This window comes from Amphibalanus amphitrite, unplaced genomic scaffold (genome assembly GCF_019059575.1).
Source record: "Amphibalanus amphitrite isolate SeventyFive unplaced genomic scaffold, NRLGWU_Aamphi_draft 000956F_arrow, whole genome shotgun sequence".
NCBI classification, from domain to species: Eukaryota; Metazoa; Arthropoda; class Thecostraca; order Balanomorpha; family Balanidae; genus Amphibalanus; species Amphibalanus amphitrite.
This window is the reverse complement of record NW_024882450.1, coordinates 115,006-137,535: the sequence shown is the minus strand read 5'-3', so window position 1 is coordinate 137,535 and position 22,530 is coordinate 115,006. Positions and strand designations below refer to the sequence as shown.

The window sequence follows — 22,530 nt, the reverse complement described above, 5'->3', positions numbered from 1 at the left end:
TGACCTGACCTGAAACTATTGAGACCTGAAGTTTTCAGGGAGGGTGCCAAAAGGTTCTCACTTCTAGTATCTTAAAATTGCCGGCGCTACGCGCCGCTGGTTTTTCCAGTCAAAGCTCTGAGAAATTATTGTGCATTAAATTACGATCTTAATGATACGAACAAAAGCGCAACAGCATTAATGCTAACGGTAAAAACGGACGTGTTTGTGGAGCGCTCTTGGAAACGTCTGACCCTCCAAATGGTTGGTACCTATGTTACTGTGTATGTCTTGATCATTTTTCTGTATCTTCAAAGCTGTAGGCCTGACAGCTCTTCTCGCGAAGGTCTTTTTTCGGTCGAAAATGGCAGAACATGACGCCATTCTGACGGGGCGCGGGTTAACCCTATTAGTGGCAGGGGGGGGTTGTTTTTATCCACCCCTCAGGTTTTTCGGGAATATCTCCGAAACCGCTGAAGCTACGATGCTGAAATTTTCTGACTTTTCCTAAAACTAAATTGGGCACATTCCCTGAAAATTTCAAGTTCATAACTTTACCAGGGGCGGCTCCAGAGCACTGGGAATTGGGGGTCCTATTCGTGAAGCGAGTCATTTGGGCGAAGATCACGATGCTGCACCAGTTTTACGAACAGTGAATGAAAGGTATCATGTGATAACATAAACAAAGTTATTGTGCATCCTCTTTTGACACGTTTTTGCTATAATAGGCGGATCCAGGCGTCCAAAAAGGGGGGTTATTTTTTACCTCCCAACATAGGTGCCCTGACACCGCCTATGCATGACCAATACAATTTTAGTCGTTCTCTCATAAGAAAATTGTAACATAACAAGACCATTGCCACCCTTTTTAGAAACAGTACCAACAAAAACCTTATTTACTATACTTTTTGTGTACCCCCAATCTCAATGATCTGTATCCGCCTATGATTTTTGAAAATGCATATTTTTAGGATCCATGTGAATTCCTGGTTCATTCTCTATCGATCGGCAAAAGTTACGTTAAGATTGGTTCAGAAACCTGGCCGTGATAAACAGTCTAAAATGTATCTGCAATTTGCCCGTTTTTACCCCCCTCTACCCCCCTATTGACATTTTTTAATTTTATTTTTTTTTAGAAATGTAGATCTCGTTGAGCCAAATCGAATGCCGTTTGAATTTTGAAAATCGGCCGGTTAGATCTCGAGATATCAAGGGGGGGTCGTAAACAGCCCCCCCCTGCCACTAATATGGGGTAGCCAGGAGCCTGCCACTAATAGGGTTAAGGTTCACTAAAATGAAGGGAACTTAGATTATTTAATTAAGTTATAAGTTCATAAGCTCATCAAAATGCATCATATCCATATCATTCGATTCGGCTGATCACTAGGGACACTAGCCCGCGCCCTGGTGGGGTCTGTTTATAACGCGACCTGGTGGGGGGGGGGGGGCTATTTTTTGCCCTCCCCCCTCGTATCTCCGAAACTACTGGACGGATCCGAAAATTCAAACGGCTTTCGAAAGGCCTGTCAAAATTGTCGAAAGAAACCAAATTTCATTGACCTCGGGGTCACCGATGACGTCACAGGTCAGGTCAAAGATAAAATGTTTCACCGTTCACGGGTCATCTAGGGAATGCGCTATAACACCGAAGAAAGCGCATTTTGTCGAGAATCAGCGATAGGGCGTCAGTTGCCTAGTACATATGTTGCTATAAGAGGTTACTGACATTACCAGGTCAGGTCACAGGTCAGGTCACCAAGGGTCACAGGTCAGGTCACATGAACCTAACTCATGGTACTAAGGTTGTGCGATGCATGTTTTATGGCCAATTTTTCATTTCCAACTCAATGGTGTTGGTTATAAGACTATCAGGTACGGCTTAGGTCACTTTCTGGTGAAGGTCAGGTCAAGGTCAGGTCAAAAAAAGGTCAAATTTTAAAGTTGATAGTTTTGCATAAAATGGGTATTGATTCGATGCAGCTCGTCACGGGGAGTCTAATGGTGGTCTTTGTTTTGCGCTACGGGGTCTAGCATTGCTAAAAACTGAGTTTGAAAATTTGACCTCATCAATTTTGAACAGTTTTTCGCTATAACTTCGCCAAAAAAAGAAGTATCAATCTCAAATTTGGTATGTTGATAGGAGGCGGTTAGGACTATCACATATGTTCCGGTTTTTGCGAAATTCAAAAACCTTTTTGGATTTTTCGGCTATTATATTCAAAAAATCTATTTTTGGATTTTTAGGGGTCAAAATCCAAAAATTTCAAAAATCCGAGATAGTAGTTTTGTAGCCCTGTCAATTCTACAGCTTTTATGTCAAAATCATTTTTCTGTATTTGTAAAGCTATAGGCCTGACAGCTCTTCCCGCGAAACCCTTTTTTGGGTCGAAAACGGCAGAACATGACGTCACTCTGACGTCTTTTCCGGCCAACCTATCGTATCCTTTGGAAAAAATTTTGGTCACAATGTGTAAAATTGATGTCCGGGAGGGTACTGAAAGTTTGGTGACGATCGGCGCAGCGGTTCTGGAGATATATCGAAAGGTCTTGAGGGGGGGGGGCAAAAAATAGCCCCCCCCCACCAGGGCGCGGGCTAGGGACATAATCACTAGGGATTAGGGACATTAACCCGGCACCGCCTGGGCTATTTCCGTACCCACGACAGCCTGGGGGGTCGGATCCGACCCCCCCCCCCCCTGTTATCTCGAGAACCAATGGTCGCATCGAGCCCCGCGAGGCGGCGTTCGAAAGGTCTCTACGAGACCTTCCCAAAGCATTCTTAAGATTTTAAGATTGAGGTCAACTTTCGGGTCAAGGTCAGGTCAAAGGTCAAATTCAGGGGTTTTGCATGATTAGGCTTACGGACAGCGGAATCGATAGCTGCTGCTCGAAACTCACCAAAAGTGACCTCAAAGGCCTAGCGAAGGTACCATGTGCGTATAGGGGTCATACTAAGTACGGGTCAAGGTCAGGTCAGGTCACGAAAGGTCACGGTTTTCACTTTCTGCTACATGAGCGTGCGACACATGTTTTATGGCTTATTTTTCACGCCGAATCCGATGGTAATGGTTATATGTGACCCCAAGTCACTGTGCTGGTGTGCATTGAAAGCATAAAAATCGTTTATACCATACATAACTAAACGAGGGCTGAGAAATTTTTCAACTTTTTATTTTTGACATAAAAATGCACTTTCCTAGACGAGCTTTGTCCCAGGAATCTATTGGTGCCATTTGTTTTCACATGCGATGTTCAGAAGTGCCTCTAATTCACGAAAATGCTTATGACGTCACCATGCCCTATGCATGTTGGAGCTATTTTTTACAATTTGGTGGTCAAAAATCGAGATAGAAAGTTGAAATTTGGGACATCTAATGTTCTAATAGAGCTCTATAACATATATTCCGGTTTTTTGGAAATTCTCAAAATTTTGGATTTTATTAGCTGTTTTCCAAAAAATGTAGTTTTTTGAATTTTTAGGGGTTAAAAACGCATTTTATGTAAAATCCGAGATAGCCATTTTAAAGAACTCGTTGAGCTGCGTCTATTCATGTCCTTAATTTGTAATTTGCTTTTAACCCTGATTTTTGGCGATTTTTTAAACATTTACCTTTTTTTGACTAAAAACGCCATGTAGTTACATCACTAAAATCGATATATCTCAATTTTTTTTGGAAATTTTTTCTTAAAAATTACACAGGAGACGTCAAATTGGTGGGGGAGAAGGTATACCAAGTTTCAAGTTGACAGCGTAAGCGGTTCTTGAGTTATTCAAGAAAAACGGAGGGGGGGGTCGGATCCGACCCCCCAGGCGGTCGCGGGTTAACCCTCGCCCGCACATGGGGGGGGATTGCCCCCCCCCCAGGTAGTCTTTCTGCTCTGCACTCAACATTTTTAGAGTTAGAAGGCTGATTTTTCGTATAGCTGCTCCTCTATCCTTTCTTGATGTCCACTGAAAATTTCAAGTTTCTGTGATTTTTGGTTTCGGAGATATGACCTTGCTTTTCAGGTCATGTCATGGCCCAAATGGCCAATTCTCAACATCTTGCGTTGGCTATGGGCCTTGTGAGCTTTTGACACCTTGATTTCGGCCTTTTTTGCCAGTCTTACCTCCCACCTATCTGACCTATCATCGAACATGTTGTTCGACGATGTACAGATGTCAAGGTCAGGGTCAAGGTCAACCTAGGTCATCTAAGATAATTGCGTTTTAGGCAAGCTGAATTTACTTTTTGTGAAGTTTTTTGACTGCATCTTTGGTAAAAGCTTCTCAGATCATGATTTCATGTAATATGGACACATAAACAATCGGTGCACACATCAGTATACACACAGACACACACAGACATACAAACACATATCATTGACCTTGACCTAACTTGACCTGAAATGACCTCAGCAGCAAAAACCTGGTCGGCTAGTGTGACAAAGAGCTTCTAGCTGGCTTGGCACCAGAAAACGGCATCGTCATCGGTATATGATAAGCAGCGCACTTGATATCCAACGGTGACCAAAAACAGCAACATTTTTTAGTTTAACCTGACCTGGAAGGTCAATGACTGACCTGAGAAGGTAAAACTGGGTATCATTGGATTCGTCTCTTCCCAAAGAATCTTTTTTGTCCTTACCGCTAAGCTCTATCTCCAACAGGAACGAAATGGCGCGGGGGGGGGGGGTGGCAACCACCTCCCCCCCCCCATGTGCGTTCTAGGATGGGAAAATGGCATGTGCGGGCGAGGGTTAATGACACTATTGTTGAGTTTCTAGCGTCATTTTGTGCCAAAATGTTAAAGGAAACAGTCCACTTTCCTGAAATCAGTATTTTGCTATTGATTTATGATTTTTTATGCTCAAAATAATCATGAAACAAAATAAAACCTTTTTGTAAAAACAATTATTTTCTTTATTTTAATATAGGGCGAACTATATTCTATGTAAAATAATGTTTGACGCGGAAGCTTATTACGCATTGACCAATCATATTGCGTAGCTCAAGCCTACGAATACTGCATTGGCTGTAAGCAGCACGCTGATTGGCTGACGATGACGTGGCTGCATTCCTGTGCAAGGCACGCATTCCTCTACAAGGCACTCTTTTCGGAATGAGAAATGGAATTTCTTCGTCTAGGGTGATCGTTGAGCCGTAAAAGCTCCTGATTTGTGCTAGTCTCAGCTCAAGCTACGAAACTGCTATTCCAGCTCAAAACCCCATGTTAAAAGTGAACTATTTCCTTTAACAAAAACGTAGTTTGACGTCATTTGACCTCAGATGACCCGAGCCTTGCATTCTTGCAGCAAGTACCTACCCATTAAATTTATCACGTATTGCTGTAAACTGGCTACTGAGGCATCACAGCACAACAAACACGTTGAAATGGAACATATTTTTACACGTTAACCCTCGCCCTGGCAGGAGGGGTTGATGCACCCCCCCATGTTTTTTTTTAAAGATAGTGTAAAAACGGCGGCGCAAATTTGGCAGGCCTATGGTGCAGCCTTTTTACATATGGCCTGTAAATTTCAGGTCCGGGTGGCCTTGGGTTAGGTCACCAGGTCAGAAAAACCGGCAGGATCATGTTCAAATTTCAATTTTCTTTGTGCACCTGTCCAGCTCATAGTTTTGGACTGATTTCCTTTATACTTGCAGGATGTGCTTAGCTCACCGAGTTCTATAACATATCGTTCGTTTTTTATGTCACTGACATGAGCTCAGTTAGAGGTTATTACGTCGTAATGTTAACCCGCGCCCCGCTGGGCTATTCAGCCATACGTTCCCTGCTGGGGGGGGGGGGGGGGACAGATTCTGCCCTTCCTGTCTAACTTCCGAACCGATGGTCGTAGAAAGACGGGGTAAGCGGCAATCGAAAGCTCTCAACAAGGCGGATCTTGATCCTTATTTTTTTTGCCTAGGTAGGTCAGAGGTCAGATCAAGGTCAGGTCAAGGGTACAAAATGCAAGTTTCTACAATATATTATCGGCCTTGCACCGTAGTTGCCGAATAATGGACTGAGACTGATTGCCCAAAACGTGTTCTTAGGCTACCAAGACAATATTCGTTGCATACAATATCATGCAAAGGTCAAGGTCAAGGTCAAGGTCAGGTCACGTCACCAAAAACGAAATATAGAAAAGGGCATGTGCGACACATGTTTTATTGGTCATTTTATTCATAGAATTCAATAGGCACACTCAATAAGTGATATGGACCACATCTGGATGAATCTCTCTCAGGTCGAGGCCACAGGCAGTGAAAACCTAGTCGGATAGTGTGACAAAGAGCTGTTCTAGCTGGCTTGGCACCACAAACGGCAGCGCCATCGCTATATGATGGGCACCGCACGTGATATTCCAACGGTGGCTCCAAGCAGCAACATTTTTAGTTTGACCTGACCTGGAAGGTCAATGATTGACCTAATGAGGTAAAATTGGGTACCTACCATTGGATTTGTCTCTTCCCAAAGAATCTATTGGTCTTTACCGCGAAGCTCTATCTCAAGCAGGAACGAAATGGCGCGGGGGGTTGGCAACGTTTTAGGATGGGAAAATGTGCGGGCGAGGGTTAAGTAAGAAAAAAAGTAAATCATTCGACGCGCCTTGACGTGCTGAGTTCAATGCTGCTCTTATTTTTGCTCTATCTGAATTAGATCAAAAGTTATAAGCGAAAACCTTTTGACCTGTTTTTAGCAGAATTTTTACATTTATGCTCCCAAACCCCCCCTTAATATTGACCTAGAGCAATCAAATTTGCACAAAAAATTCCAGGGGGCCCACCTACCTACCAAATTTGGTGTTTCTAGGTGCCATAGGAGCCAAACGCGATGGGCAGGGGGTTCGCATCAACCCCCCTGCCAAGCCGTGTTATGAAAAATGCCCTGCCAGAGCGAGGGTTAAGCCATTCGGCCAAATTTTCTCGGAATTTGTCGCGACCTCTACATGACCTCAGGTCATCTGAACTTGAAAAACCTGGATGTATGTAGGTTATACAGCTTGAGCTTAGCATACCCTGACAGTTTGAATCAAATCGATGAGCAATTCTAGATTTTATTGACAACATAGCGTATTTCCATTGCCATTTTGTTGACCTTGTACCGGTTTTTGTGACCTTGTAACCTGACCTGAGGTCACTGGAACTCAAAACTCCTAGAACGTACTGCAAATGATTGCCCCAAGCTGTGTCTTAAATTTGATGGCGCTATGTGCCACAGTTCTTACGCTATTAACGGAAAAAATTATGTGATTCCGTTGCCGCTAAACTAGCCCAATTTTGCCTTGACCTTGCATCGGGTTTGGTGATCTAAGTAGTGACCTGACCTGAAACTATTGAGACCTGAAGTTTTCAGGGAGAGTGCCAAAAGGTTCTCACAGAGGGTATCTCAAAATTGGCGGCGCTACGCGCCGCTGGTTTTACGGTACTTGCCAAAAACCTTAGGGGGTTGCATCAACCCTCCTGGCCCGGCGAGGGCCGTGCCAGGGGCCCCTGGCCGTGTCATTGTTCCTGTGCTGACCTCCGTTACCGTTTCCAGCGGTTCACCCGCAGGTGCGCGCGCTGATGGGCGCCGAGCCGCGGCTGGCGCTGGCCTCAGCGGCCGTGGTGGCCGCCCAGCTGTACGTGGGCTACCTGCTGCGCCGCTGTTGCTGGCCGGCCGTCGTGGCCGCCGCCTACCTGGTCGGCGGCTCGCTGTGGCTGCTGCAGTTCACCCTGCAGCACGACGCCCAGCACCGCAACGTGTTCGGGCCGCGCTGGCCGCGCCTCAACGACGCGCTGGCCTGGGTGCTGGGCGCGCCGGCGCTGGTGCCGTACCGGTTCGGCCGGCGCCGCAAACACCTCGACCACCACCGCCACCTGGGCGAGCCGGGCAGGGACGCCGACCGGCCGTCGGAGGGCCAGGTGGCGCTGAGCCGCCGCCGCGCCGGCCGCCTGCTGCTGCTGGTCACCGCGCCGCTGGCGTCGCGCGCGCGCCAGCTGCGCCGCCCGGCGGACGCCGCGCAGTCGGCGCTGCTGGTGACCGGCGCGCTGCTGCTGGGCGGGCCGCGCACGGCCGCCTACCTGGCGCTGGGCCCGCTGCTGGGCCGCATGCTGCACCCGTTCGGCGCCGCGCTGCTCTGCAGCCACTCGTACGGCCCCGGAAACCAGGTGGTCACCTACAGCTACCGCGGACCGCTCAACTGGCTCTTCCTCAACACCGGCTACCACATCGAGCACCACGACTTCCCCAACGTGCCCTGCTGTCGGCTGGCGGCGGTGACGCGCGCGGCGCCCGAGTTCTACGCTGGCCTGCCCCACGTGGACAGCTGGTTCACCTGCATGATCAACTATGTGACGGGCGCGGACCGCGACCTTACCACCCGACACGACACCTGAGTTTCAGCAGTGAGCACTGAGCCAGGGCCGGACGAAGAGACCGGTTAAGAGACAATGAGGCAGCTCGCGCACGGCGGGATACGGAGCGGTACAAGATGGCGCACAGTGGAAGGAATGGAGGGCGCGGGGTCGTCCGGGAGAGAGGACTTCACGTGCAGGAGAGTACTGCACCGGGAGAATACCGCTTGGGGAGACGACTTCACCGTGGGAGGACTGCACTCTGTCACAGGTCTCGTGGCAGAGCAGGACTGCAACCGTCCACGGAAAGCGGCATCAAATCGAAGCGCTCAGTGGATGAAGTGACGGGACAGGGCCGCTCAACGATCGTGTATAGTTTGTGATACTGACGCTTGTCCTCTGCTTCGTGCATGTTTGTGATAATGACGCTTACCCCTTGCTTTGTGAGAATCGAATGGTATGGTACGCCTATCGACCGCAATGCTCTTGGGGCATTCCACGTCAAGTGGAACAAAAAATGACCATTTTGAGCCTCATGTCCTCCGATTTTTGCGAAACTTTGTGAAACTACTCATCTATATGTAAAAAGAAAGGAGACATTTTTTGTCAAGATATGACGTCACGTTTCCGAGATACACGTCATCAAACATTGACTTAGGCAAGGCACATTATCATCTTTAAAGCGTCATAACCATTGAAGTTTTAGACATATCACCACGAGACAAAGTGTGAAATGGAGGGAATAGATCAGGCTTTAACCCTCGCATGTGTGCGGCGTTTTCCAGCTTCTAATGTGTAGGGGGGGGGGGTCGGTTGGACCCCCCCCCCTTTGCCGTTTGGCCCCTGATCGAGCTAGAGCTTCGCGGAAAAAACGAGCGTGTTGCCCGTGACGAGAGGAAGCCGATGATACTCAATCTTAAGGTCCTGGGTCATTGGTTGACCTTCCAGGTCAGGTCAATGACCCAAAGTCGGGAAAATCGGGACCTATTAGAAAGTCGTAAAGTGTGGCTGCTAAGGGGTTTTTCGGGGTGCTGATCACGAAAATCGTGTTAGTTTTGATCACAGATGATGTCTTTAAGCATTTAGACCAGGTCGGGTCAGGTCAGGTCAGGTCAATCAGTAGGCGTCGTGACGGGTATTCGTAGTACGTGTCAACCGCCTCTGACAGCTTCGTAACATGTTACGAAGGCACCAAAACTACTTCGTAAATGTTCAAATGGTTGCTAAATTCGAATTCAGCTCCAAAAACTAGCCTAGAAACATGTAAAACTCGAAAAAGTGAACCGAGGTCACCCGAGGTCACCAAAGGTCAATGACCTGACCTGACCTTCAGGTGACCTTGACACCCACCCTAATGCATGGGAGCAACATCAAATCACATGTTTGAATGTTTGAAACCACGAAAAGCTTGCAAACGCGCGGCTAATGCGAGCCGACGTACGCCGAATCGCGATTCCGGCCAAACATGGTCTCGGAAGAGAGGTCACAGGTCAAAGGTCATTTGGGTCAGGGTCATGAAATTTTCAGGGTAGGTGTCAAATTGATCAATGCGAGGGTACTGAAAGTTTCGTCGCGATCGGCGTTTTTTTACCCGAGTTATTCGCGAAAAACCATGGGGGGGGGGGTCCATCCGACCCCCCCTACACATGCGAGGGTTAATTTGGGGATAACAATATTGACGTAATTACCTAATTAGTGAGCTTAATTACGAGGGTTAATTTGGGGATAACAATATTGACGTAATTACCTAATTAGTGAGCTTAATTAAAATTCAAAAAAATAAATTTTGATTTTCTGAAAAATGGGTACCCTTCGATTTTGCTGATTTTTACATATTTTATTCTCCTATACATAAGCTACATCGTATAAAAAATATAGAATGGGCCGACGTCTACGTAACTGTCTTTTGGACTTCGTAATGTCTGGCACTCGCGTTTTTCGTTTTAGCAACCAAGGAGAGGCGCTACCCGGAGATGTTTCTTTGTAAGTACCCCAAATCAAAGCAAACCTAACCTGACCTGACGTGATCTGACCTAATCAGTAATCTAACACGCGTAAATATGTACAGCCCTCACGGTAGTTGCCGACCGGCGCCCGGCCAAATGCTACCTAGATCCGAACATTAGCCCTCACGACCAGGGCTGCGGAGTCGATGGATTTTCGGCGACTCCGACTCCGACTCCGACTCCGGCTTTCAAAAACCAGCTCCGACTCCGACTCCGACTCCGGGCAGAATTGTCGACTCCGACCGACTCCAACTCCCGACTCCGACTCCGCAGACCTAGCAGGGCTGCGGAGTCGACAGATTTTCGGTGATTCCGACTCCGACTCCGGCTCGGGTTTCTAAAATCGACTCCGACTCCGACTCCGACTCCGGTCACAACTGTCGACTCCGACCGACTCCGACTCCGACTCCGACTCCGACTCCGCAGCCCTGCTCACGACAGTTGTCGGCTGGCCAGACGCTACTTAAAAAAACGAATGCGTTTTAAAACACTTCAGGCTAACCGGCCGCGAGCCAGCGACCTTTAGATTTCGAGGTGGGTACACTCGGCACAGTTACTACTAAGCCACGAAGATAGCTGGTCATCGTAAGCCAGTTTTTTAAATGATGAAATTGGGCATTCTCCGGGCAGCGCCTCTCTTTGGTTGGAAAAAGGAAATACGCCTGACTATCCCAGCGCTAGGGGAGAAAAGCCCGGTTTAGCCAAAAAAGGTATTAAAAAAAAAAAAAACGGAATTTGAATTGTTGGTGGGGCGGTGGGGAACTTTATCGTGTGCCAATTTCATGGCCCTTGATCAATGTCTTCCAGATCAAATGAGGTTAAACGTGATCAAATTTGCTATAGTGACTATTTTGCTTTTATGCGCCCATAGCTCTAAGAGTTACTCGAGGGCAGCGCTTTTCGAGTAGCGCTGCGGCCCGAAGGTTGGGACTTTGAATTGTGAAAAAACGCCCGCCCGCCGCAAACACCGCAAAACGCGCAAAACGCACGCCCGAAACGCCAACAACGCAAATGTCGCAAAAAAACAAACGCCCGCCCGTAGCTCTAAGAGTTACTGGCCGATTTCCCTATTTCTTACTTTATACGACATTTGTAGTGTTATGAGAATCTCTAGTTAATCTTACCATAAATTTGGCAGTTAGTGGCCTGCTAAGAGTAAGATGTCGCCGGCAGAGGCGGGGATCGGCCGACGCGGGAAACGTTTCAGTCACAGATTGTGTTTGCACCCTAATAATTCAACTTTTACCAGTTGATTTTCGTATTTATTCGAACGTTAGATTGCCTGTACATTTTAAAGCCTTCACACAAAATTTGACACGAATCGATCATAATCAGCGGTAAGAAGCGCGGTGAAAAGATGGAACCGTCCGCGCCGGCACAGTCTACCATTCAGGCGGCAACGGCCGGCGCCGGCCGCCGCGCCGCTCCGGCAGGAATGTTTGACTTTACACCGCTATTACTAGAAAAGTTGTGGACCGATTTACCTATTGCTTGCATGGGAGGATTTACAATTCAATTTTGGACAGATACTGAAAGTTTGACGTTAATATGATAATTATGGCGTGAGTTATTGGCGATAAACAGGTGAAGTTAGCGAAATCGACCCCTTCCACCTTCCGTGCTACGTTGCACTACTTGTTTCTATATCATCCAAAGTTATCGTTGGCCCACTCTGATTTTCTCAGCACGTGTGCCTGACGTGTAGTGGAAGACAATATCTAAATTTTAGCAAAATCGAAGGGTACCCATTTTTCGCAAATTACATTTTAAGAAATTAATTCAAAATAAAATGAATTTAAAATCACCAAAAAATGTAAAAATTGTCAAATTTAACTAGCATAACTCCTTATGTACACGTTTCAGTTTGTTTGAAATTGATAGCTTCAAAAACGTTGAAGCTATAGATCTTTCAAGATCGCAATACACCTCAAATTCCGCTAAAAAAGCAGAAGTTTAGCGACTTGTTTCTCTGTAGCCCGAGGGCATATGGCAAAATCCTTTCACCCTCAGAGGTTTCACCCAATAGCCAATAAGTATACCAAGTTTGAACAAAATCGCAGAGGTGGCCGATTTTGGCTGTCCCGGTTGACATGGAATGCCCCTCTTATGCTAATTTTGTGTTACTTGATTGGTGAGAGCTGGTGCTTTTACAGCCTGTAGCTATTGTTTCTGAATGGACTGGGAACCTTGTTGCATATTCTTGTGTGTAGGTATAGCACGTGTATAAAGGTTATACACAAAACATGGCTGTTTTCAGGTACGGAGGACTGTTTGTACTTGATTATTTGATTGATTGATTGGCAGAGTGATCAAGGCCGTCTTTGCATCAGTGTTATAGAGTCTGTGAATCTTGAAGTAGATATAGCCCGTCTTCGCATAAGCAGCCATGGCAATTTACGAATTCGTCACTTGCATGAATATGAGGTAGTTATTCATTTGAGCTGCGATTCTGGTTTTGGTGGCCGTCGGCCGATCTCGATGGCTTTGATTTACAGCTATAAGGCATCAGACTATGTAAAAGAAAGCGCTTTTTGCGTAAATAATTGCTGGTTCCAGCAGGGGAAAAGCCAACCACCATGAGGCACCACGAAAAGAGCGCAATGCACGGCGTGTGGCATGACTTGGTGTTACTGACAACCAAGCTCCAAGCTATTTAGCCGATGGGTATTCGCATGACGTTAAACGCCGTCCTGAGTGACGAGCAAATAAGGCCTGCAATAGATACGTGCTGGGTATGTGCATGACAGATTGATATGACATAGCTGCGGTGCTGATGTAAAATATATTTTCAAAGTCGTTAGCGTATGAAGTGAACCAAAATATGAAAACCTAACCACTGGGCTATTTTATGCTTCTAGAAATGTACGTAATTGTTACACTTTTTGACTGAGTGTTACATACCGCTGCACCGGGTGCGATTTGCAGATCATGGATCCGTAATGTTACACAACATATCACGCTTAGCGGGCACCCAGACCCGTAACAAACCATTCAACCATTGGGACTAAATTTCTGAATATTGTTTTCCACTATCACATAGTAACTCTTTGGTAAGTAGATTGACATTGTATGGAAGTACATGCATACAAACCTTCACGTTTCCCTTCTGCCACGAGCACAAAATGATCACAACAACGTATAGCCGCCTAAAATAGAATGTTGTTGATGCTTATCATCACATCATTATTTTCCCATTTGTACCAATCATGTCACACAGTAGAGTGATCCTCTTTTATGTAGACCCCTCACAAATGAGCGTGGTCGATGTTAACGCTGCGAAATGCGAATACACTCCGAACACTGATGGATCCCAAGAGGGAAAGTGAGCAATGCATTGACAGAAAGAAGCCCCAAACGACCTTCGTCGTCAGCATGGGTGGCGGGTATGAAAATCATTCAGCATTTTGGCCAGTTGCCCATGTAAATAAATCAGTAAATGGATAAAATCATTCGGGGAAGAGTTAGGGTCAATCTCGGTTATTTTGTGACTTCGAATACGCAATATACATCATCGTTGATTACATTTAATTGACAGCGTTCAATTCATGTAGGGATGCATATATTTCCACATTTCCACATGCATTAGCCCTCGCCCCGTTGGGGGAGGGGCCATTTTGGCCCCCCCTGTGGTTTTTCCTGAATAGCAAGAAAACAGCGCCACGCAGCGCCGCCAAATTTTCAGTACCTTTCCGAGCATCAATTTGACACCTTCACACCAAATTTCAAGTCTTAGGTCACCTTAGGTCAGGAGTTATTGAGGTCAAACTGAGGTCATGTTCGAGCAAAAATGAGCAAAAAACATGCAATCTTGAAACGCTCACCAAATCTACAGTTATCAAGCAATTTCAAAGTTCTTTGTATGGTCTAGTAGACAAAAAGCGGTGCTACAAAACTTCTATCTCGGATTTTCAAAATTTTGGGATTTTCACCCCAAAAAATTCAAAAAATTGATTTTTTTTAGAAAAACTAAAAAAAATCCAAAATTTTTCCGAATTTCGAAAAAAAACTGATTATATGTGATAGTCCCTGCGCTCTTCTATATACATACCAAATGTCAGATCGATATCTCGTTTTTTGGCCAAGTTATAGCGAAAAAACTGTTCAAAAATGATGACGTCAAATTTTGGAACTCAATTTTTAGCGATTCTAGACCACGTACGGAAAAACAAAGACCACCATTGAACTCTCCGTGACGAGCTGCATCGATTCGATACCCATTTTATGCAAAAATATTAACTTTGAAATTTGACCTAATTTGACCTGACCTTGACCTGACCTTGACCTGACCTTGACCTGACCTTGACCTGACCTTGACCAAAACGTGACCTAAGCTGGCCCCAAAGGCTGCCTGACCCACATAGTCGCATTTGTCATGTGAAATGGACCATAAAACATGTAACACACGACACTTTCATATTGTGACCCCCCAGTGACCTGACCTCTGTTACCTGACCTGGTATCAGTGACCTCAAATAGCAAAATATGTGTTTGAAGAACATTTCCCCATCGAAGATTTTCAATGAAATGCATTTTACTCGATTTTACAACGCATTTCTTGAAATGCCTGTAAACGGTGAAAATTGGACCTTTGACCTGACCTGTGACGTCATCGGTTTGACCTAGGTCAATAAAATTGGGTCACGAGGTAGTTCCCTGATAGGGCTATCCAACACCGTTTGCCGCTTGTCGCTAGGTTGCGTGGTTCTCGAGATCTTAGGGGGGGGGGGGGCAAAAATGCCCCCCCAACGGGGCGCGCTGCTCGGCAGAGCCCAACGGGGCGCGGGTTAGCATTCAGCACATGCCAACCGCGCCGTCACACATACGTTTCATGATCAACAATAGCATAATGTTGTCGTGATTTCATATGAGCATCTGAATGAACAATCATCTCCAACAAGCAGCACAACAAATACATCCCGGCGACAGAAATTATCGGAAGTCCAAGTATCGGCGGCGTCGATCAGGGAACGTGCTTCTAGTGCCTCCCTACAGCGAGTCCAGGTCCGACGGAGGACGAGCGCGCCGCGTCGGCGGGACGTTCTCCTCTCGTCGGTGGCGACGACTGGACGCGTCGGCTCCGACACCATTGTCGGTGGTGGCCCGGGACGCGTCGGGCCGGCGGGCCGGAGACTGGAGGACCGACGGGCGGAAGACGCAAAGGGCCGAAGTGTCTTGGACGTGGCGGACCGGCCGGCCGGGGTCAGGAGGCGCCGACGGTCAGGTGAGTGATGAGACGGCGGCGTCAGCACATGTGCACTGTGCAGCACATACGGCTAAACCTGAGCGTTATTTCACGGGCGGTTGTTAAATGGGTATCTACTTATTAGGTCAGTCTGTCGTTTGAAGATGGTTGCAGTGATGAAAAATCACGTTGTTGCGCACTTTTCTTTATTTTTAATTCAGGTACCTACCGGTAAAGCATCTATGAACATGCATTCATGTACGGTTCCAGTATTTTTTGTTCGTATCCCGGACCTACCTGTGCGTCTGTTATCGCGTTGATCGAGTTCTGTCAAGTGCCACCTCTTGCTCAGGTGATACCAGTCTGCCAGCTCTTTGGACGCAGCTCTACGTGACTTTGGGCGTGTTTTTAGCCGCGACGGCTGGATTCTGGTCATACAATTTTTTTCTTCAAAATGTCATCTTAGGGGTTTTATGGATCAGTGTGACAAAATAACGGTTAAAATTGAAAAAGTTAGCCGGGCCTTCTTCATAGAAGCAAAGCTGAAAATGAGTTTAGACCAGAATAACACCAGTGAGTATTGGCCCAGAACCAGAGAGAACACAGAGTCGTTTGTGATCGATCACCTTTCTTCAAATGTAGCTTGGAAAGACGAACATTTTCTTGAATGAATAAAACGTGCACGGGGAATCATTTACAATTTTTTAGCTTCAATAGGTTGACTGGTTATATTTAGCCTAATGTTCACTTTTCTAGCCTGTAGGTAAGTGTTACCTAATGTCGGACGTCATTGACTTAAACCCCAACCGATAATAACTGCACCATAGGTTAGGAAAATAAAATGTCATGCGCTTCTCTGTTTTCAGTGACAATGGCGTTGAAATCTGCAACTACGTCAATCCTCACACTTCTGCTGTCATTTCTCGCCACCACCAGTAGCGTGCTACCACCCACCGTCAAAATCGGTAAGTGCAGCCCGATCCCACTAGGATTTCACATCACTGAAGACAGACAGGCAAGCGCTTAGCCTACTGAGACACCAACACTAGTCCCATATGCAGGTCTATCCTACCGCCTGTCCCCATGTGTTACCACGTCTCTGCTGAAGCCGCCCAACTCACCCTGGAGTTTTATCCCTATTAGTGGCAGGCTCCTGGCTACCCCATATTAGTGGCAGGGGGGGGCTGTTTACGACCCCCCCTTGATATCTCGAGATCTAACCGGCCGATTTTCGAATTTCAAACGGCATTCGATTTGGCTCAACGAGATCTACATTTCTAAAAAAAATAAAATTAAAAAATGTCAATAGGGGGGTAGAGGGGGGTAAAAACGGGCAAATTGCAGATACATTTTAGACTGTTTATCACGGCCAGGTTTCTGAACCAATCTTAACGCAACTTTTGCCGATCGATAGAGAATGAACCGGGAATTCACATGGATCCTAAAAATATGCATTTTCAAAAATCATAGGCGGATACAGATCATTGAGATTGGGGGTACACAAAAAGTATAGTAAATAAGGTTTTTGTTGGTACTGTTTCTAAAAAGGGTGGCAATGGTCTTGTTATGTTACAATTTTCTTATGAGAGAACGACTAAAATTGTATTGGTCATGCATAGGCGGTGTCAGGGCACCTATGTTGGGAGGTAAAAAATAACCCCCCTTTTTGGACGCCTGGATCCGCCTATGATAGCAAAAACGTGTCAAAAGAGGATGCACAATAACTTTGTATATGTTATCACATGATACCTTTCATTCACTGTTCGTAAAACTGGTGCAGCATCGTGATCTTCGCCCAAATGACTCGCTTCACGAATAGGACCCCCAATTCCCAGTGCTCTGGAGCCGCCCCTGGTAAAGTTATGAACTTGAAATTTTCAGGGAATGTGCCCAATTTAGTTTTAGGAAAAGTCAGAAAATTTCAGCATCGTAGCTTCAGCGGTTTCGGAGATATTCCCCAAAAACCTGAGGGGTGGATAAAAACAACCCCCCCCCTGCCACTAATAGGGTTATGTTGTGAACTGGGAGCTGTCGGCTGTCGGTTCGTGGCGCCGCTGCGGCCGCAGAGAGCTGCGGCAGCTCCGTGGGGCTTCGGCAGCTCGCTGAGCCGGCGGTAGCTGCTGACCGACCGGCCCCAACAGGGAAGCCGGGAAGCCCCACCGGGGACGGAGACCCGCCGGCGACGGCGAGGGGGGGGGGGAGGCACGAGAACACCGCTGTCTTTCCGGAAGAATTTAGGGTAATAAGTGATGCAGTACTCAGAGTTATGCAAAAACCATACACAAACAGTAGTTACTCTAACAACTGGGTGAAGACTGATAACAAATCCACGTAATCTCATGTAAGGTGTTCATCCTTGCGATCAATACATTCCACGAGGCAGCGAACGAGTGAAGAAAGTGTTGCCTTTGTGCGTATGTACATTGGAGAGTTCGTCTCTTTTACCTCTGTCGGCAAAAATAACAGGCTAACATACGGCCATCCGCCCCGGTCATCTGTGTTTGTCGGGAAACACCTTCCTGAGAGACAAATCACGCCCTTGGGATAGCTTCATAACACGATGTTGTGGGACCCTTGTGACAAATCCACTGAACGTTGTGATCTACCGGTTCTCATTGTCCGGGGACACACTTTTTTAAGTTGTTTTACTGCTTACTGCCGAAAAAAAAAACATTGACAAGACAGTTTGTATATCACCAACTCCCACGCCACCGACCACATCATTCCCTCGTAGAAGCAAAATAGATCCGGAAACCGGGCGTCACCCTCCATCAGCGCATAGTGACGCTGTTTTACCGGCTGTCGCGGGCGGCAAACGGCTGGCAGGCGGACGACGCTCTCCTTTTTATCATGCCATTGATTCGACAAACGGAACTGAAAGCAGACCGAGCCGGATTGGATGGCGGTCGCCAATTTCATTCGGACAGGCGCGAGCGGTCGCACGACGGGGAGGTGACGGCCGTGGAACTGGGGAGCGGCCCGGCGCGCGGAGGCCGCGGCAAACGGACCACGGAGCGCGGCCGAGGGATGCAGGTGTATGGGTGAATGATGCATTTATTTTGCTCTCAGCTAACATTGTAAGGCTGCAATGGAACATGCTGAGAATCACGAAGCTTCTGTCACTTTTTCTTCGACAATTAGCGGACTTGATTGTTCTGAGTGTTACAGTTTTGATGGGTTTCAATATATCAAAGGTCTATTCATAAAAATCGACGCATTTCCATCGATGAGTGATGTCAATGAACTTCTTGGCACAAGATTTATTAGGAAGTGCAAAAGCTATTTATTTTGTTTTATGTACCGAAGTAGGTACCGCAGCTTCTTTTATACAGACCCTGATTAACAAAGTTTTCCGTCTGAAAAGTTCAGTCTTCCGTCTTGGCAACATTCGCAAGAAAGTATATTATTGTTCTCAATCAAGGAATTGACATACACGAAACCATTGAGCTATTTTATTAGCATCAAGGGCAGATCGTTTAGTTCGTATCAACTATATGGTGCCAACTGTACGACTGGTGGGATCGTTATGTTTGGCAATAAGTCAAATTGCTGGCGGACTAATGTCCGAAATCCACCAATTTGCCAATTGGCTGTTGTCCACACTGACGGCCCACATCTCCAAACACTGAGGGTGGACCCTCTAAGAGAGCCCCCCCCCCGCCCCCACTGAGGAAGTAGGCGCACACCCGGTGCTGTGCCGGGGGGGGGCGGGGGGGGTGAACTGGGGGTGCTGAGTGATGGTCGCTGAGACCGGGGGCGCGGCCGGGGGCGGGCCGGCAGGTCGTCAGCTCCGTCACCATTGTGAGCTGCCATTCAGGCGCCGCCGGGAGGTGGCGGTCCAGGGAGATGAATGAACAGCTCGCCGCTTAATGACGCGGCAGGGGAGACTCGAACGACGTGATCCCAGCGTCCAGACCTGAACACCGAGACCCGAACGACGAGGCCCAAACACCGGAACCTGAAAAACGGGACCTGAACACCGAGACCCGAATATGCGAGGCGCAAACACAAGCTGCAGGGAGGTTCAACTGACCAAAGAGTACGCGGACGGGCCAGGACTGGTCTGATGGCCAAGTTGCGTGACCTCGCAGTCGATCGCTGTCAGTAAGTAATGACTAAGGAACTTGAGGTCTGTGCGCTCTGATGAGATGCTCTGCGTCAAGAGAGCGGCACCCATATTGAGTAACTTTAGCATCTGTTATCCTTCTGGTGCTGCTGGTAATGGTGCTGACGCTATCAATGGTGCTGGTGCTGCCGCTGGTGGTGTTTGCGATGGTGCGGAAACCGCTGCGAAACTTTTGCCATGGCAGGGAGGGGAGGCATTGAATGATGTGAGGTACACATACATGCAAAAGATTATGGAGGCTATAGCCAATAGCCATGCTGGTTTTACCAGTCCTACCAGTATAGCCGAACATAAAAAGTCCGCATCATTCTACATAAATAACGGACAGCAACAGTCACAACTCCTTACTCGCCATGACAAACAGTGAGCTGACGATGGCAAACAATGCTTAAATAAGGAAATAGTTCGCGAGATAAGACTACTAGGGCCTGTCACCATCATCGGGTCCATTTGAGTCGCAGCTCAGTCGTCAGTCATGGCCTCTGTCAGAACTCAGATGGGTTTACTCAGAAAACATCCATTAGTGGCGGCTTCGGCTGGCTGAAAGGCTAACGAGCCGCGGCATCGCCAACGGAGAAAGGCTCCAAATGCGTGGCTATTAGCTATGATGCATGTGAATACCCGCATGTCTAAGAAAACGTGACGTCATGCAAGGAGACACTATGTAGACAGCACTTCAGCATGTTTCAGCACTTGATGGAATATAAAGACATTTTTCACGACGGACTCGAGCAAAGATAAAGTGCAAAGTGGTCCATGTTAAGTTGTTGCTGACAAAACATTTTCTTTCTACCAAATATAAATGAGTTAAGTCCTTTTCATGGAAACGTCCGATCAAAAGTAGCCCCAGATTCTCCACCAGTCGTCTATCGATGCTCCATCAAAACAGTCGTATGCTGGTCACTGTTCAATACATTTCGCTGCGAGTCACTGCTGTAGCGATTTCGACATCGCGTCGGGAGCTCCTTAGATTGTTTCACGGTCAACTGGCTCACATTGGGCCGTTTATCGCCGCTAAATGCGGCAAAAAGCGTCCAGTTAGGGCTCGGACGGGGCTGCAACCCATTCCTTCTCTATCAGACAGGAAGTCCCTGATCAGGACTGGTCATTGGTTATCAGCAGGCATGCAGGGGTCAGCAATCACGATAAAAAACGATGACGTCTGTTATGACGTCTGTTGGGGCGTGCTGTGGAGACAAAACATTTGCCCAGTACGCATCTAACGGACTAACTTTAACGTAGTTAATTATGGCTCACTTACCACTTCAATAATGCTTCTCAATGTCTGTATGTACAAGTTGGCGATCGATTCAGAACAGATGAACTACTAACAAATGCGGTGCGGAGATACTAATAACTAAATGCAAAACTAAGAGCTGTGTTGACGATAGTGTTTAGCCATAATGTTACGCAGCAGCGCGACAGAAGGCGACTATCAACAGTTAACAACACGCATCGGAATACCCAGGATTACTGAGCATTTCGGCCTCTCCTGTCATCTCTGTCTGCCGTCGCCCGATTGGGGCAATGGATGCGTCATTACTGGCCAGCCCCGGGACGGGACGCCGCGGGGGGACGGGGGGGGGGGGGGGGGGGGCACATCGCGATCCATCAGCCCGGGTTTCCGCTTGGCTGGTCGCCGGTCGGCCGGCCGCCACCCCAGGGTCGCTGCGAGGCGCCCGTGTCACGCGGGTGCCAGTAAGGGACAACAGCACGTATCCTAACACGCGGCACCTCCCTCGGTAGGTGGTGTTACAGAGGCCTTGTCATGTATGCTTTCCTTTCAGTTCTGAGCCCTGTATGCAGTTGTAATCTGAATATTGAAAGATCCCATCGAGAGGCACATACACGAAATGCATATACGCCTAACCGGAACACTGTATCCAATCCGTTGCCGTGGACGCCGATAGGATTTCATCATCCACTCAGATGGCTGAGCCTGCCCCGTTCGACACCACGACAGCGGAATCAGTGACAAAGTTGAAGAGTGTAAGATGGGTTCTCAGAATTGCGTCCAGATAGGTTATTGAGCAGGTAGGTGTGTCTGAAGGGCTGTTGCACGTGGCAAGGATCACTCCGGAAGTGGCTCTCGACCCGGCCGGCCAATATCAGGTGGAGTAGGACACTCCAGGTCTCTCAGTGCTGAATGAGGCGCCGTTTCTCCGTTTGGTGGACGACCGGGATACCCACCTGAAGAGCCGCTGTGACACCTCCTGGGGCGGGAGCTGAGTCAGACCCGCGGCTGTGACAGCTCACAGACGGGCTGTGACAGCTCACAGACGGACTGTGACAGCTCACAGACGGGCTGTGACAGCCCTCGGTCAGCTGCTCACCGCTGTGACAGCCCTAGAGTGACGGCCGTGCGCTGGACGACGGCTGATCCGCGGTGCCGGACGGCAGAACGTTCGCTGGTGGCGGTGATGACGAACAAAAAGTGCATTCGCTCGGCCACCGGGGCCTTTTTGTTCTGTTTCACTGGCAAATGAGGCGCGAGGAGCGGTGGCACGCGCCCGAGACCGGTTTCAGCGGCGACGGAGTTAGAAGGATCTTTTTGTCTCCGCCGCTGCTCGAAAAGTCTCAACCAGAACGGCTGTAAATTACGAAAGGATGAATTCCTTCCTTATCAAAGCTTGGCTCTCTTCCACACGTCGTGTTATTATTTAAGATTTCTAAGGAGGTAATTTTGAGCCAAAGAATGCCGCAAATTGGTGAATCTCGTCTAGCTGAACAGTTCCGCTTGGTCTCAGCGTTTCCGATATATGCGGGGCGTTTTCCGGTACATCTGGCGGCAGTTGGCGGCAGAGATGGACCGGTGCCACCACCAACCTGGCCGTTTTGTCTGGCTCCGATGGGACGATCATCGCCTTGTGCTCCATTTCACCGGCGCTATCGCTCCGCCGTCGGCTGATAGCGGGGC

At 47.8% G+C, this 22,530-nt stretch overlaps 2 protein-coding genes across 3 annotated transcripts in view; both read left to right on the top strand.

Annotated features, from left to right (window-relative positions):
* Positions 1-8,782, top strand: part of LOC122368547 (sphingolipid delta(4)-desaturase/C4-monooxygenase DES2-like) — a 29,505-nt gene extending 20,723 nt beyond the window's left edge. The window contains exon 2 of the mRNA XM_043342568.1: positions 7,503-8,782. Within this exon, the coding sequence (XP_043198503.1) occupies positions 7,503-8,341 (839 nt within the window). The 3' untranslated portion in view covers positions 8,342-8,782. The remainder of the gene's footprint in view (positions 1-7,502) is intronic.
* Positions 8,783-15,396: 6,614 nt separating this feature from the next.
* LOC122368549 (glutamate receptor ionotropic, kainate 2-like) overlaps positions 15,397-22,530 on the top strand; it is a 45,841-nt gene continuing 38,707 nt past the window's right edge. The window contains exons 1-2 of one of the 2 annotated variants that reach the window (XM_043342570.1): positions 15,397-15,526; positions 16,354-16,452. In XM_043342570.1, coding sequence (XP_043198505.1) covers positions 16,359-16,452 — 94 coding nt within the window. In that variant the 5' untranslated portion in view covers positions 15,397-15,526; positions 16,354-16,358. The remainder of the gene's footprint in view (positions 15,527-16,353; positions 16,453-22,530) is intronic. The other variant, XM_043342569.1, reaches the window with a different exon arrangement.